General features: G+C 40.1%; 1 protein-coding gene across 13 annotated transcripts in view; it reads left to right on the forward strand.

Annotated features, from left to right (window-relative positions):
- obsl1b (obscurin like cytoskeletal adaptor 1b) overlaps window positions 1-15,163 on the forward strand; it is a 43,350-nt gene that overhangs the window by 1,466 nt on the left and 26,721 nt on the right. For 9 of the 13 annotated variants that reach the window (XM_028435425.1, XM_028435428.1, XM_028435430.1 and 6 more), the window contains exons 2-16: window positions 3-138; window positions 219-1,329; window positions 5,043-5,312; window positions 5,749-6,009; window positions 6,133-6,444; window positions 6,530-6,796; window positions 6,921-7,196; window positions 7,358-7,633; window positions 7,867-8,142; window positions 8,430-8,699; window positions 9,012-9,272; window positions 9,432-9,704; window positions 9,797-9,871; window positions 10,537-12,330; window positions 12,733-13,008. In XM_028435425.1, coding sequence (XP_028291226.1) covers window positions 315-1,329; window positions 5,043-5,312; window positions 5,749-6,009; window positions 6,133-6,444; window positions 6,530-6,796; window positions 6,921-7,196; window positions 7,358-7,633; window positions 7,867-8,142; window positions 8,430-8,699; window positions 9,012-9,272; window positions 9,432-9,704; window positions 9,797-9,871; window positions 10,537-12,330; window positions 12,733-13,008 — 5,902 coding nt within the window. In that variant the 5' untranslated portion in view covers window positions 3-138; window positions 219-314. The remainder of the gene's footprint in view (window positions 1-2; window positions 139-218; window positions 1,330-5,042; window positions 5,313-5,748; window positions 6,010-6,132; window positions 6,445-6,529; window positions 6,797-6,920; window positions 7,197-7,357; window positions 7,634-7,866; window positions 8,143-8,429; window positions 8,700-9,011; window positions 9,273-9,431; window positions 9,705-9,796; window positions 9,872-10,536; window positions 12,331-12,732; window positions 13,009-15,163) is intronic. The other 4 variants (XM_028435426.1, XM_028435436.1, XM_028435437.1 and 1 more) reach the window with 4 other exon arrangements.

Genomic DNA, 15,163 nt, shown 5'->3' on the forward strand with positions numbered 1-15,163 from the left:
AGACAGATCTAATTGAATTAGCCCTAATAATCATACCAACCGTTTGTGCTGAAACACGGGCGCTTAAAGATGGCAGAGGCTGAAAGGATTGAGCTCTCAGGAAACAGGAATGATGTCACACTCAGCTACACACACAGAGTAGGTTTGAGGAACTGATGCATGCTGGTCAAAGACCTTGTTGGCCTTAAAACCAAATCATTTTTCTGTTTGCTTTTTAGAAACTTGCACAACAGAAGTCGGAGACCCTGTGAGTAGACAATAGTTACTCCACTCCTGGACTGCTTGAGGCAAAGGAGCCTGACAAAGACGCCGCAATGGATGTGTTTGGAGGTGCGCCTCGTTTCTTAGCGTACCCCCGACCTGTGGTAGTACAAAGTGGGACTGATGCCGTCCTGAAGTGTCAAATAGGTGGAGATCCAAGGCCTGCAGTAATCTGGGAGCGGAACAATGAGAAGATTCATCCTGAAGGACGATACAGAGTCTTCGAGGATGGAAACGTTTACAACCTCATCATTTCAGCGGTGAACACGGAGGACAGTGGACAGTACATTTGCAAAGCAAAGAACAGCATCGGGGAAACTTATGCAGCTGCCACCCTAAAAGTGGAAGGTGAGGCTCAGGAGATGGAGTTTAGAGAGGAGAATAAGCCTCGATTCCTCATCAAGCCCCTCTCCACACGTGTCGGACGTGGTGAAGATGCCGTCTTCTCTTGTAAACTTTGGGGAAACCCGAAGCCGGAGGTTATTTGGGAAAAGGATGGTAAAAAACTCAATGAAATTTTTGAGAGCACTCATTTTAATGTAGGCTACCAGGACGGCGGATGGTTCCAGCTGAAGATCTTTAAGGCTCGCGCTCCGGACGGCGGGGTTTATACGTGCAAAGCTAGGAATGAATTCGGGGAATCGCTAGCCGGTGCCGTGCTGCTTGTGGATGCAGGTCCGGGACACGAGGAAGAGGTAAACAGGAACGGCTACACAAACGGCCACTGGAAAGCTCACCCAGGCAAACAGAGATGTGGAAGGCAAGTGCTGAACCGGCTCAGAGACGACTCACCGTCCAAGTCAACCAAAGTGAAGATGTTCGCAGTGACTGAAGGCAAACATGCCAAATTCCGCTGCTTTGTAACTGGGAAACCGAAACCAGAAATTATTTGGAGGAAGGACGGTAGACTGATCCTGTCTGGAAGGCGTTACTTGTTGTACGAGGACAGAGAGGGATACTTTACACTGAAGGTTTTGTACTGCAAACAGAAGGATAATGGAGTTTACGTGTGTGCAGCTTCGAACACAGCAGGGCAGACCTTAAGTGCTGTGCACCTCTCTGTAAAAGGTAAGCCTTCGTCAGCTTTTAGTCACAGAAACCAAAACTAACTATAGACAATGTGTGTGTATGTATGAGAGGCTTCTTACAGTGAGTGCTATGTTCTTGGATCAGATTTCCTGTGGATGCCATGATGATGTCAATGAGATGAAGTAGCACTTTGAGATCATATGCTGAGGTTGAGCCAAGTTGTGTTTGTGTTTTAGAACAGATTGTCTAACATGTTTACAGTCGTTATACATAAGAAATGGAAAAGAAAAAGTGCCCATCCAGGGGCAGGAACTTCTTCCCCCAAATTTTCCATGAGAAGTTTGCATGTTCTCTGCGTGCTAGCGTAGGCTTTCTCTAGGTACTCATGATAAACTGCACTATCTGTTCTATTTCATGACTAGACAAAATGCCAACCCGTTATTAGTAGGGTTGGGCACCGATTCCGGAACCATTTACGTCCAGTTCCAGATGTTTGAATTTTGATTCGTTTTTTTCTTACAACTAGACATGTATTCATTCTCATTCATTGTTTGACAAAACAAGGAATCCTACTCAGCCCTCTTCTATTTGCGTTAGCTATTGAGCCTTTAATGATTGCAATACGTTCCAATCCCAAAATTACAGGCATACATAGATTAAGAATGGAGGCAAAGGTGTCCCTATATGCTGATGACTTACTCCTATATGTATCAGACATAAATACATCAATCCCCGTTCCTCTACGTCAACTGGTGTGCCAGCAACTTACCAGCCTTATCGCCATGTTCAAAAACAATGAGCACCTGATTGAAGCATAAGTTGAGTGCGGTAAGTCACAATAGTGTCAAATTCTGATTGTAGTGAAACACGATCCTTATACAAATTTGGTGAAGATAAGAGTGAATACATGTCTGGTAGTATGATATGCTGTCTCAAACTATGCAGTTTTTCATGCCTCACTTTATTCTCATGATGTATATATGAAATAATTTCTCTCCTTATACAGTATATGCTTTAAATGCCTCCCAAAGAAGAGAAGCAGACACCCCTGGGGTTCTATTAGTGCCTAAGAAAAAAAATCAAATTGTCCCAAGACAAAGTTAAAATTCTTGTCCGATAATACACACACATTTAATCTCCACAGTGGACGTTCAGTTGACAACATGCTCAGTTTGATGTCCATAATTAGTGGCACATGATCAGAGAGAACAATAGCATTATAACGACATATGGTTATAGATTAAAGTAATCGATTGTTTAATGGGGTTATTGTGTCCCTTGCAATTAAAGCTGGTGAACCAGAGGTCCTGTCCTATTGAAGAGAGCATAACATCTTCATTTTAAACTGTAGGGTTGCATGGGGGCTAACCCTGGAAAATTGGTCGACAATATAAAAGAAAAAGTAAACCAAGAGAGAAGGTTGGCGTGTAAACACAAAACAAAAACACAGAACATCAGAACTCTCGCAGTAGCATCCCCCCAATCGGGAGGCTCTGGAGGAAGATTTAACTATAAACCCCTCCAAATGGAATGTGAAATAGAGTATAAGAAAAATAAATGAGTGAAAATAAAGCACACCTTATAGGTGATAATAATGATGACACCTTGGTATAAAAATAAATAAATAAAATTAACAAAATAAAACAAAAAAGTAAATAAAATAGAAAAATAGAAACAAAATGGAAGAAAAAAATAAATGAATCAAAACAAAAAATAAAATAAAAACAAGTATTAATAGCACAAAAAACTAAATGAAAACAAAAGTAAAGTAATGATCATCACCTGAGGGAATACAGTGGTTAACAATCTCAAAAACAAAACACAATCCTCATATATCAAAAACAGAAATAAGTTCAAAAATATTTGAAAACCTGTCAACATGACAATAACTCTTAATAAAATGCGACTGTGCAAATATTAGCAGATATGTACACAATGGCACTGGTCATGTCAAGTAAGTGGACCTTCCAAACAGCAACATAATACTGCCAGTGCAACAAAGAAAACACACACACACTAAAACACACACGTATACATAAAAAAGAGCACATTTTTTACCTCAATCAGTAGGTTATCTAACCTCAAACAGAATCTGGGACCAACACCGTTTTTAGGTGTTTCTGCACAAATTCCATAGCCAATGAACATGAGTGAAGCTCCTTCTTGATTTTAGCAAAAGCAGCTAGCTTCTTGGCCACAGAAGCAGTGAAATCTGGGAAGATTGAAATCCTCTTTATTTGGTAAAAGAAAGGTCCGGACGATCCAGCTTTCTGTAGGATTTCGCAGCGTTGTTGAAACGTATTAACTTTCACAGCAAACGGGCGAGGAGGTTCCCCGTCCTTTGACTTAGTTGGACGGGGGTTCTCTGAACCTTCTGGGACACCCACCAGATGATTATTATTAAGTCTCAACCTTCCTTCCAAATCCTCACATATTTGCATCAAAGAGCCAACACGCTCGGTCAGTGATGTTCCCGTAGCACGTAGGCTAGTTAGCTGGGCATCGTGGTCAGTAGCAGTGTCCTTGAGGTTAGCAATGGTTTGATCGTGAGCAATGAGTTTTCTCTGTAAGGGCTCACAGACAGCAGATATGATTTGCTCAAACTGACTCGCAATGTTCTTGCGCATTGTCTCCATCATTGCCTCCATGCGCATCAGCAGCCGCTCGTTAGCATCTGGCTCGTCTGAGCCTGAAGCCGATTTGGTTTTTCGGTTTTTGCTCTGGTGTTCATGATTGTCCAAAGGTTCACAACTGATTGAAGAATCGACGGTCAGTAAACGTTATTAGCAACATGTGGTGTCCAAAGAAAAGTTTTAAAAAAAGGTGCCAAAATGTATTTAAAATCACATTCTGTAGATACATCTTAGAAATCTTTTTTTTTTTGTATTGGTCTTGAGTAATATTCAAATTTTCTGAGATACTGAATTTGGGATTTTCATTAGTTGTCAGTTATAATCATCAAAATTAAAAGAAATAAAGATTTGAAATATATCAGTCTGTGTGCAATGAATGAATGTAATATACAAGTTTCACTTTTTGAATGGAATTACTGAAATAAATCTTTTTGATGATATTCTAATTACATAACCAGCAGCTGTACACTTATTGGTGAGTACACAAATCTGAGTATGGTACTCAGATATATATATATATATATATATATATACATATATATAATAGATCAATAAATCAATGACCATTTGCTCAAAAACATAGAAGTAAACGATTGAAATTGACGCATTTGTTTCCATCTCCAATGTAAACACATGGAAAGATCTAAATCCAGTCAAAACTGAATATCTGGTGGAGTGAGGTGATATCACGAGAACAAACTGGTGAAGAAACACAGAAGAATCACAATAAGAACTCCCCATCCCACTATGCAACATGCAAAACATTTCTGAAAATGTCAATAACAGTGTTTACAGTAGAGATCAAAACAAATGTACGAGTAGCAAATTTAACTGTTTACATCCTTTTTTCGAACCAATTATCTTTGACTCATTGATCTATTAGGCCTAAAAAAAAAAAAAAAAAAAATTCCAAGAAATCTGGAAGGGCAGCAATATAGCTCATAGCTTTTTCTTCATCCACTAAAAAATGCACGATTAATTCATTTGTTTTGGATTTGTTGGAATTTCTTTCCAAAATACTTCAAATTACATTGAGTGTTATCAACAGGGATCAGCTCGTTTCAGGAATGTCTGCATTAAATAAGGAAACATGCTTGACTTGCTGTGTCTTGGTTGTAGAGCCACTTGTGCGATTCAAGCAGCCACTCATTGATCTGGAAGTCTGGGAGCGGGATTTAGCCATCCTTGAGTGTGAAGTCCCAGAAGACTCTGTTCCCATCACATGGTATCTAGAGGACAGGCGACTGCAGCCCGGGGCCAAATATGGAATGGAGGAGTGGGGAACAAAACGACGACTAACGATCCGTGACATCGGAGTTGACGATGATGGGATTTATCTCTGCGAGATGCCCGACGGGGGAAGAAGCATCGCAGAGGTAGCGGTGAAAGGTAATTCAACACTTCATAAACTAAGATAAGGAGAATATAATGACCAACAATTAACTGTCCCAAGAAAAAAACACCCATTTGTAGCTTTACCTGACCCACATAACCAACCAACATCAAGAGTGTCATGTTTTAAACTAAAGGCTTGATAATAACAAAAAAAAAACAATTTAGTAAGTACAGTAGCTTTGCTAACTTAAATATTAATAACACCAATGGGGTGTAAACAAACCAGAGGTCAATCAATCAACAGAAATATGTCCAAATCTAAGAAACCTTTGCCTATATCAAAAAAGAAATTGCCTTTGGTCCTCATAAGACCAGAGGTGATTGATGCTGCCAGTGGGACAGTGTTTCTCTACATTTTATTCTCTACATCAAAGCTTTCACCAACACCCTTACCTTGAGATATCTTTCCATTGTTGATGTTTTCTTTCAGGTACTATTATGCGGAAGCTTCCCAGAAAAGTCGATGTCTTGGAAGGTGAAAACGCAGCTTTTTGTGTTGAAGTGGAAAAGGAAGAAATGGACATACATTGGTATAAAGAGGGCATAGAACTACGAGAAACCCATCAGACCATCTTGAAATCCTTTGGTCGGACTCACATCCTTGTTTTTGTCAACACGATGCCTCAAGACTCCGGCCTTGTCACATTTCTTGTGGGCAGATCCAAGACTTCATCACAGCTAAGAGTTAAATGTAGGGTGATGTTGTTTGATTGCTCTAAAATCTTTCCAAATTATTAGTTTGGAAAGATTAGTTTCACTGTCACACCTGACATGTAACACAACAGCTATATAATTATGGGTTTTCTTGTTTCAGCTGCAAGACACTGTCCTCCAAGTTGTCCAGTTGGCGTGCAGATCAACACGGAGCGTGCAAATGCTGCTCTTCTTTCTTGGGTTCCTCCTCAAGATACACGTAAAAATCCCCCTTCAGGATATGTACTCGAGAGACAAGAAGTCGGCACAGGTTCACAGGAATGGCTCCAGTGTCTGACGACTGACTCAGCAACCTCAGTGGAGATCCTTGGGGACAGCGTCCCATGTGAAGCCGATTATCGCTTTCGCATATGCAGTGTGAATAAATATGGAAAGAGCAATAACGTGGAGTTCCCAAAAACTGTTCACCTGGGTAGGTCTGATACGACAACACGCACCACACTGACTGAGTTTTTGTTTTTAAACCATTCTTCAACAAGTGTCTTTTCCTTTTGTAGTTCCTGTTGCAAGAATACAAGCTCCCTTACAGGATGCACTGGTGCCAGAGGGTCAAGATGCACTCTTTTCTATCGAGCTCTCTTCTTCAGTTATTGGTACCTGGTTCTTAAACGGCACTCAGCTTCAGGAGGATGAACGATTTTCCATGCGTAGGTCACGATCTCATCAATCTCTTCGCATTCGCGGAGTAAGAGATATAGAAAATGGAGCAGAGATTACGTTCATTGCTTATGGCATTCGGGATTCTGCAGCCCTGTATATTCAAGGTATGTATAGGTTTTAGTTTTGACTTGAGTTTATGCCATAAAAAAAAACATACACTAAATAAACAAGATGTCCTAAATGTAATGTTACCCTTGTAAGACGTTTGTAATACATACTTCTTTGCAGCTCCTCTTGTCAAGTTCTCACACCTCTCAGAAATGGATCGAAACAAATTTGTAGAAATCGGAAACCCCATTGTGCTCTACTGTGAGCTCTCCGACCCCGCCGCTCCAGTGCACTGGTACAAGAATGGGGTGGAATTACAAACAATGGAGGGTCTTCATATCCAATCAGAGGGCACCATGAGACGAATTGTCATCCAGTCAGCCGAGTTCTCACACTCAGGAGTCTATTGTTGTGATGCCATTGATGATGTCATCAGGTTCAATGTGGAAGTAGAAGGTGAGTGCAATCTGTGTGCTAACCATGTCTTTTGAAGAGATTAACCCATCTTTGTTGTCTTTCTACTCATCTTGGTGTCAAAATTGTAGTTTTTTGTCTGTTCTTGAAGAATAACATGTCCAAATACAGCTGTTTCTGTTCAAATATCTAAACATTTGTAGCCCCACCTGTGAAGTTCTCAGCTATTCTGGATGCTGAACACAACAAAACAGTCCAAACAGGCTGCCCTATTGTATTACGATGCAAGCTCTCTGATGCTTCCGCCCAAGTTTACTGGTACAAGGATGGGTCAAAGCTCCATCCTCAAAGTGGGCTTGATCTTATAAGTGAAGGCTTTGAAAGAAAACTGATTGTTGACTCAGCGGAACTTTTCCACTCTGGCTTATATTGTTGCAAGACCAAGAGTGACAGCATCACATTCAGTGTGGACATCCAAGGTGATTCCCTTCTGTGATGTGTAATATTAATGTTAAGCTCCTGCTTAGCAGCTCAATAATTGAAAACATCTCTATTTGTTTCTGTTAATTTTCTCTTTTAGCTCTCGAGCTAACTATGCTTTTTTTTTTTTAGCATGCTAGCTGTTTGATTGTCAATGAATAGACTATGTTGAGCAATTTTAGCTTGCAATAGGTTGACTGAATATTGACACAAAATGTAAAAATGTCTGTAGTGCCTCCAATGAAGTTTGCCCATATTCCTGAGGAAATGAGGACCAAGTCGATAGAAGCTGGTTGTCCCCTTGTCCTCCAATGTGTGGTGTCACCCTCTGAAGCAGAGGTTGCCTGGTACAAAGACGAAATCCTGCTAATTTCAAACTCTGGATTAGAAATCCAATCGGATGGCGACGTGAGAAAATTGGTAATTCAGTCTACAGAACTGCACCACTCAGGTGTGTACAGGTGTACCACACAGGATGATGCCGTGGAGTTTCAAGTGGATATCAAAGGTGACTTTTCCCTCTTTTCATGTGCGTTTATACTGTAACCCCACCCTTTTTGGAGGCCACTAATCATCCCCGCTTTGACACTGTGGCTATGATTTCTGCACATAAATGAACTGTTAACCTAATACATAACTAGTGTTGGATTTTCTTGTTTGTTTGTTTGGTGACTGCTAGATGTTTCTTGGTTGAGTCTCCAAAAACAGTTGTAATCTTAATCTCAGCAGTTACATTTTACCAAGTGTATACAAACCACAATGAATTTAGCTTGTTTTTTAAATTCTCAATGCTAGCCTTGCCAGTCACACACTCAGCAATGCTTGAGAGAACCAAGTCCTTTGAAGTGGGTAAACCTTTGGAGCTGGAGTGTGAGGTTGCGGACACCAGTGTGCCTGTCTGCTGGTACAAGGATGGGAGAAAGCTCCTCATACAGAATGGTTGGGATGTGCAAAGTAGTGGCATGACAAGGAAACTCATAATCCCATCTGCTGAGCTCTTGCACTCAGGGCTGTACAGCTGTGAAACATCTGGTGGCACTATTCACTTCACAGTGGACATTGAAGGTGATTTCTACTCAACGTTTTGATTGTTTTAGTTGTCGAGCTGATCTGAGAGCTTTTTAGAGACTTGATGCCACTAACACTTACAACGCATAGATAGATCTGTCTTTGTGTATGTATTGCTTTATGTGAACTGTCTTTAAGATGAAATTAACCTTCACTGACAAAGAAATACCTCGAAATTTCTGTTGTCCTTGAAATTGTACTGTGATGATTATTGTGTAAATTTTGAAAAACTCAGTTTAATACTACTTTCTTGAGACTGTAAAAGTGCGTTGTTAACACCATGGTCATTACGTGAATCACCATCTTTAGCTCCGATGTTGGTGCCACCTCCCTCAGCGGAGGTAGTGGAGATGAAGGCACTGGAAGGACCTTGCCCCACTGAACCAGCCTGTAAACCCTCAGACCCTGATTTCCAGGTGTCATGGCAGGAAAATAGAGATATTGACTCTATTAAAGAGGCTGATTTTGAAAATGAAGGCGTCAAGATGAGCCTTGTTGTTGAACCCAATCATTCCTCAAACTCTGGATCGTACTATAGTGCGACAGTGGATGATGTTGCCCAATTAATAGGTGATTTCTTTTTTTGCTGTAATTTGGTTTCACTAATGCTTTTCCTGGCTTGAGTTTTAGTTCTCTTTAAATATCTAATAGTTTATCTTTACAATATTTTTTTTCCTGAAAAGGAATATATTTTTTGCACTGAAATGATTGCACAATTACTGTCTATAGTGCCACCTCCAACAAGTCTGCTTGAGCCCGACTTTGAGAAGGCCATATCCGCTGAAGCACGCTGCCCGATTGTTCAGCAGTTTGAGATTTCAGATCCAGTTGCAAAGGCTTGTTGGTACAAAGACGGAACCCTGATCTACCCCAAGAGGGAAGCTGACTGCCAATCACAGTGCAGCAGTAAAATCAAGCCCAACCAATCACAATACGTGTCCAATGATGGGACGATTGGCTGCGACACATCTGTTGATGCACATTTAAATGAGGACATTAAAGGTGTTGTCCCTGATCGTACTTGCATAAGTTCAGTTACAGGCATGAAGCGATCATGGAGCTCATTGTTTTTTTCTTTGGCTTTGTCCAAACAGCTGAGCAGTGTCACTATGCTGATGAGATTGGTGAGGTAGCAGATGCACCTGTCCAAAACTCTGTGGATATCAAAGGTGATTTTTAAACTTCAGCATCATCAGCCATCCATGTTAACCCAGCATAAACATGCTGCTAACAATAGCGGTACATTTGATTTATAGCATCATCATTTGACGCATCTTAAAATCTCTTTTCATTATAAAAAGAAAAAGTTGCTTCATTCCCCATTCCCATTACTGGTTTCAGGTATCTCCTGCTGGTTGTGGCTCTTAATCAAAACATGCTGTTGTTCATAGCTGCTGCACATACTAACAAACAAGCTGTGTTTGTCTGTTCATTGTTCATCTTAACAGACATCTTGGCTGGTAACAAGCAAGGTATAACTCTTAAAAACCCTCTTATTCATCGCCAGATCTTTTCATGCACATTTCTGCCCCAAATCTCTCACCGTTGCAATGACAATGAACTCTTATTAAAGAAGGAGAAGTGATGTCCTTTGTGACGTATTAAGGGTTTTGCTGAATAGCTGTATGGGATGAAAACAGGAGTCAGCTTCAGGGTGACATCTTGGAGCTGAACTTTAGACCAAACCTGGTCGACTTCTTCTTGCTTGTCTTTGCAATGGAATTTTCCATAACTCCATCCTAACACTCACTGATGTAAGATTTTGTTACTAGAAGAAGTATTGAGATCATCAACCACTGAAAACCTCTCTTTGTGTACGTCACGATGCTTATAGCTGCAACGCCAAGGCTCACTTCTGACAAAGAGAAGAACAAGTCGTACAAAGAGGTTCATCCTGGTCAAATGATCCAGATGCCCACAAAAGGCAATATTGGTATCCTCCACGGTGAAGAAGGAGAAAAGGTTAACATCTATGACAACCGATCCAGGCAGATGCCTCCTTCTCAGTCAACCTATGATTATATGACTGGTTGTTATACAATGAAACAACCAAAGGAATGTTTTGATGTTCAAAGGATACCAGATGAACATATACAAATGTCAGTGTACTCCAACTCTGTACAAAGAACAAATGTAGAAATCAACACACACCCAATCAACCAACAATGCACAGAGTCTGAAGGTGAGGACCTCATTTATTATACAGGGCATGAAGAAGCTGTATCTGAAGACGTTCAACACCCTCTACTGCCAGCTGTCAAGGACTACTCAATGGGAAAGTTGTCTGGTGATTTTGGAGAATTCCCACTCAAAACACAAAGTGTCCAATCGCAGAATGAGCACAAGTCAGAGACGCAGAGTGTTCAGTCAGAGCTGTGTAAAACCGTAAGGCAGAGTTTGGATGCGTCTAATAACGCTTCTTGTTCTCCACCAGAGAAATACCTACAGTCACATACAAAAGAGCTTTCAAAATCTCCTGACAAATCAGTAGAAACATCTGAAATATATCCAACTAATACCGTCCAATCAGAAGAGCCGTTTGTACCATTACCAACTGCTGCTGTTCAATTTAAAAAGACTTTTCAAAATTTACAATCTACCTCGCTCCGACCTGATAAGCCCATCAAATCATTAGCAACTGCTTCTGTTCAATCTAAAGATCATTTAGAAATCACACAAACTGTAACTGCCCAACCAGTGGCTGCTGGTAGAAAACTACAAAAAGCCACGTTTCCATTTTATGAGGCAACTAATGCATTACCAACAGCTATTTGTCAAACAGAGGAGGCTTTAAAAATCTTACAGTTAAATACTGAACAATCAAAGAAGTGTTGTAGAGGCTCAGATTCTACCACTGAGCAGCCCGAGGAACCTATTGGAACAATAAAAACTGCATGTGTTCAATCCCAAGAGCATTTTACAACACTAAAAACTGACATTTTTCAAACCAAAAAGCCATGTAAAATCTCACAATCATATACCGTAAAATCAGAGGAGCTCCTTAAGACATTACAAACTGCTGCAGTCCAATGCAACGAACCTGTAGAATCCAAAAAAAACACTAGTATTAGGTTTGAAAGGCCATGCAGCCATGCAGAGACATCAGATGTCCCATTGAAGAAGGATTGCGAAGGTTTTATAGAGAATATCTACCTGCAAGGGTTCTCTGGCAGTGGTTCTTCAACAATTGCCCAATCAGAACTAAACAGACCTCTACAGACATCTATGGTTCTGTTGGAGAGGCTCAAAGACTTCCATGGTACAGCATTGGATTTGTCCTGCACCAAAGATCGAGAAACTTTCCAACCAGAACATTGCTACTTGCAAAGCTCAACATGTTCAACATTTGACGAGTTGCTACGAACAGGACAAACAGAACCAACCGATTCTGAGGTGCGGCATCAGCAATGTCAAGATGTTGTCCAACCTGGGCAGATTTTCCTAACGGGGACTACAGAAGACCAAGGAGTCGGCACAGTGAACTCTATGCTGCGAGCTCCTGTTTCCTTTGCAGATATTTACAGTTTGAAGGAATCGTCTACGACCCATTCAGAGGAGGTCTATCTGTCAAGGATATGTGACAGTCAATGGAAGGACAGTGTCACTGCAATTAAGGTGGCTGTTGAAGGTGATTTAATTTGTTCACATTATCAAACAGCAAAGCAGACAGGCACAATAATGACATTGTGTAAAATGAGGAGACTGTGAGCTGCAGTCTTTGGCATTTTGGCAATTTCTTCATTAACTCATATGGTTTTGTTCATACTAAACATAGTAGGGTAGTTTGTGGGGGGTGGTGAACAGTTTCAGACAAAGATAAGTGAAGTCAGCATCTTAGAATGCTAACGAATGCCTGGTTTTCTTTGTCCAAATATTTGAATAGATGACTAATATCATGATTGTTTTTGAAAACTAATTTTTGAGATTTGATGGCATGACAATTTTTCCCTTTTTGTTTTGAGCATTATTTTAGTTTTAGTCAGTAATGGTGATGCAATTTTCTCTCAATGTGACCTGAAACCACCACCAGCTTCGCCTGTGAGACTCGCACTTCTTTCTGAGGTGGAGAGGAGCAAGTCTGTCAAAGTTGGGGAACCCATAACACTTCGATGTGAGATATCAGATCCCAATGCTCAAGTTACTTGGTACAAGGATGAACTAAAACTCCAAGAAGCATCTGGGCAAGACATGCTGGCAGAGGCTTGCGTGAGAACCCTGGCTATCCATTCAGCATTGCCTTCTGATGCAGGGATATACAGCTGCCAGACATCTAATGATGCAATGCAGTTTCATGTGGATGTCAAAGGTGAAAGATGTTTTTTGGTTTGGTTGTTTTGCCAAAAGTACTTTATTAACACAATGGATGCAAGTGTTTCTAAAAATGACATTCAGTGTCCTCTTGTACCACAAAATAGGCCTCTTTTAAACTTTGCACCAGTAGAGCCTCCACATTTATATTTCAAATTTTCCCCAATTAATTTTGTTTCCATTTCATCAGCTTTCCCAATTATTTGTATATACTGGCTATTAAATATCTTAAAATCCTGCCAACTATGGTTAATAGGGTCAATTATGGTTATTAGTTTTAATGTTCAAAGCAGCTTCACGCTAAAATCGGGCAAAATACTGTGCAAGATTCAACATGTCTTTCTGATTGCTACACTTGCTAATCAATAGGCTACCGGTTTTATTGCAAGCTTTAGTCCTAAAACATGTTGTTGAGGGTTTAGTCCATTCCATTTCAAGAGTAGAATTCTTGTATTCCACAATCTATAGCAAGATTTGCAATGCATTCAACTGAGAAAATCATAGTAAATGTGGTATATTGTGAATTTGAGGGTATAATCTTTGTCATCTCACCAAATCTGCCTGTTTTTGTTTGAACAAATAAATTCAGGGACTTCTTTTCATTCCAAAAGGGGCAAACTTTGAGGATGCCGACAAAGGGACTACATTTAGACGTAAATTGTGTTTAATGCTTTGAGTAAATCTACTATAAAGTACATGTATACTATAAATGTATCAGGGGTTATGGATTCCTCAAGAGCAAGCAGAAGATACAAAGTAATAAAACACTCAGAGCTAAATAAAGATGGGTGTAAAGCAGTGGCACACCATGGGTTTAACTTATGTTCCCAACCACAACCACGACCTGACGGTGAGGTTTGGATTGCTTTGGCTGCTTGGGTTTAGGCTTAAGTATTTAAGTGTTGGAGCAAGGCACAAGAAAAAAAGTAGCAGGCAGAGCAAGTCCAACTGACTAAGATTTAGGTTTAGTCTCTGAACTATTTTGTGTCCAAGCATTCCTTAAATAGTCAGGGTATTCAGAGATGTTGCTAACTGACTATTTTCCTTGTCAACTATGCTGATGTTTCCTTTTTGACTAGTCGAGAATGAGGTTTTTTACACCACATAATATTCTACGAGGGCAAAACATTGCCGGTAATAAAATCACTTTTTCATTTAGTTTACAGCTTTGAACAATAAAGATTTGGACAATACCAACAACATACGCATAAACACACACTCACACATCTCTCCCAAAGATGAAACGCTAACTTTAGCTTGCTGAGCTGTGCTGCCCTTGCTGTCAGGTGAAGCACAGGTGCTGTACATTGATGTTCTGTTTTGATCATATTGAATTATAGTATGACATCTTTATGATGCACAGTTTGTATTAAACTGACTTTTTTAATGGGAAAGTATTTCCAGACAGTACTAGTTTTCTCTTGAGGAGTATGTAGGTGTGCATCCGCACGGCCGGTAGCACGTAGTGTTCAAATGTGCTGCAGATTTGTGGCTGTTTTCACCTATTGCTTTATATATGCAGATATATTGCACTTATACTAAAAACGTGACGCATGATGCTGTTGTTTTTTAGTGATGCAATAACTCAGGAAAAAAAAAACTTAGTGTTTAGGCAGTCAACTAGAATGTTATCAATATGTACACAAGTACATGTTTACGCGCCGATATCCTTAGTAAAAACCTTCAGAAATCGGGTAATAATAGGGCAGTGATAAGCCAACACAACACAATAAACTAGGACACAGTACAGAACAATCCAAACTCATAATACTTTATATTTCATAAAACCAGGGAACAGAAAATTACCAGCTCACTTTACATACCTCAAAGAAAAAGGCCTTGGTAGCTCTTTTACATTAAAAACAACCAGTTGAGGTGGTTCAGGCTTCTTGATGCCCCTTGGATGTCTTTCCGTGTGTTCAGGTGTAATAAATACTTGACTTGGCTTGACTGCTTAAATGAAATGGATGTGGATTGTGCTGCATGCAATTCTATTTTTAAAAAACTTACAAGAACGTCAAAGGTTTGCTATGGGTTTTGTTGTTGTGCATGTCTTATTAAGATATATCTAGCTTTTCCACACGATAAAAGCCCAACAAAGAAATCTAGTTGTCACTGAAGAATTATCAATAACTATGTAGTTGCTTAATATT

Source organism: Gouania willdenowi, chromosome 21 (assembly GCF_900634775.1).
Source record: "Gouania willdenowi chromosome 21, fGouWil2.1, whole genome shotgun sequence".
NCBI classification, from domain to species: domain Eukaryota; kingdom Metazoa; phylum Chordata; class Actinopteri; order Blenniiformes; family Gobiesocidae; genus Gouania; species Gouania willdenowi.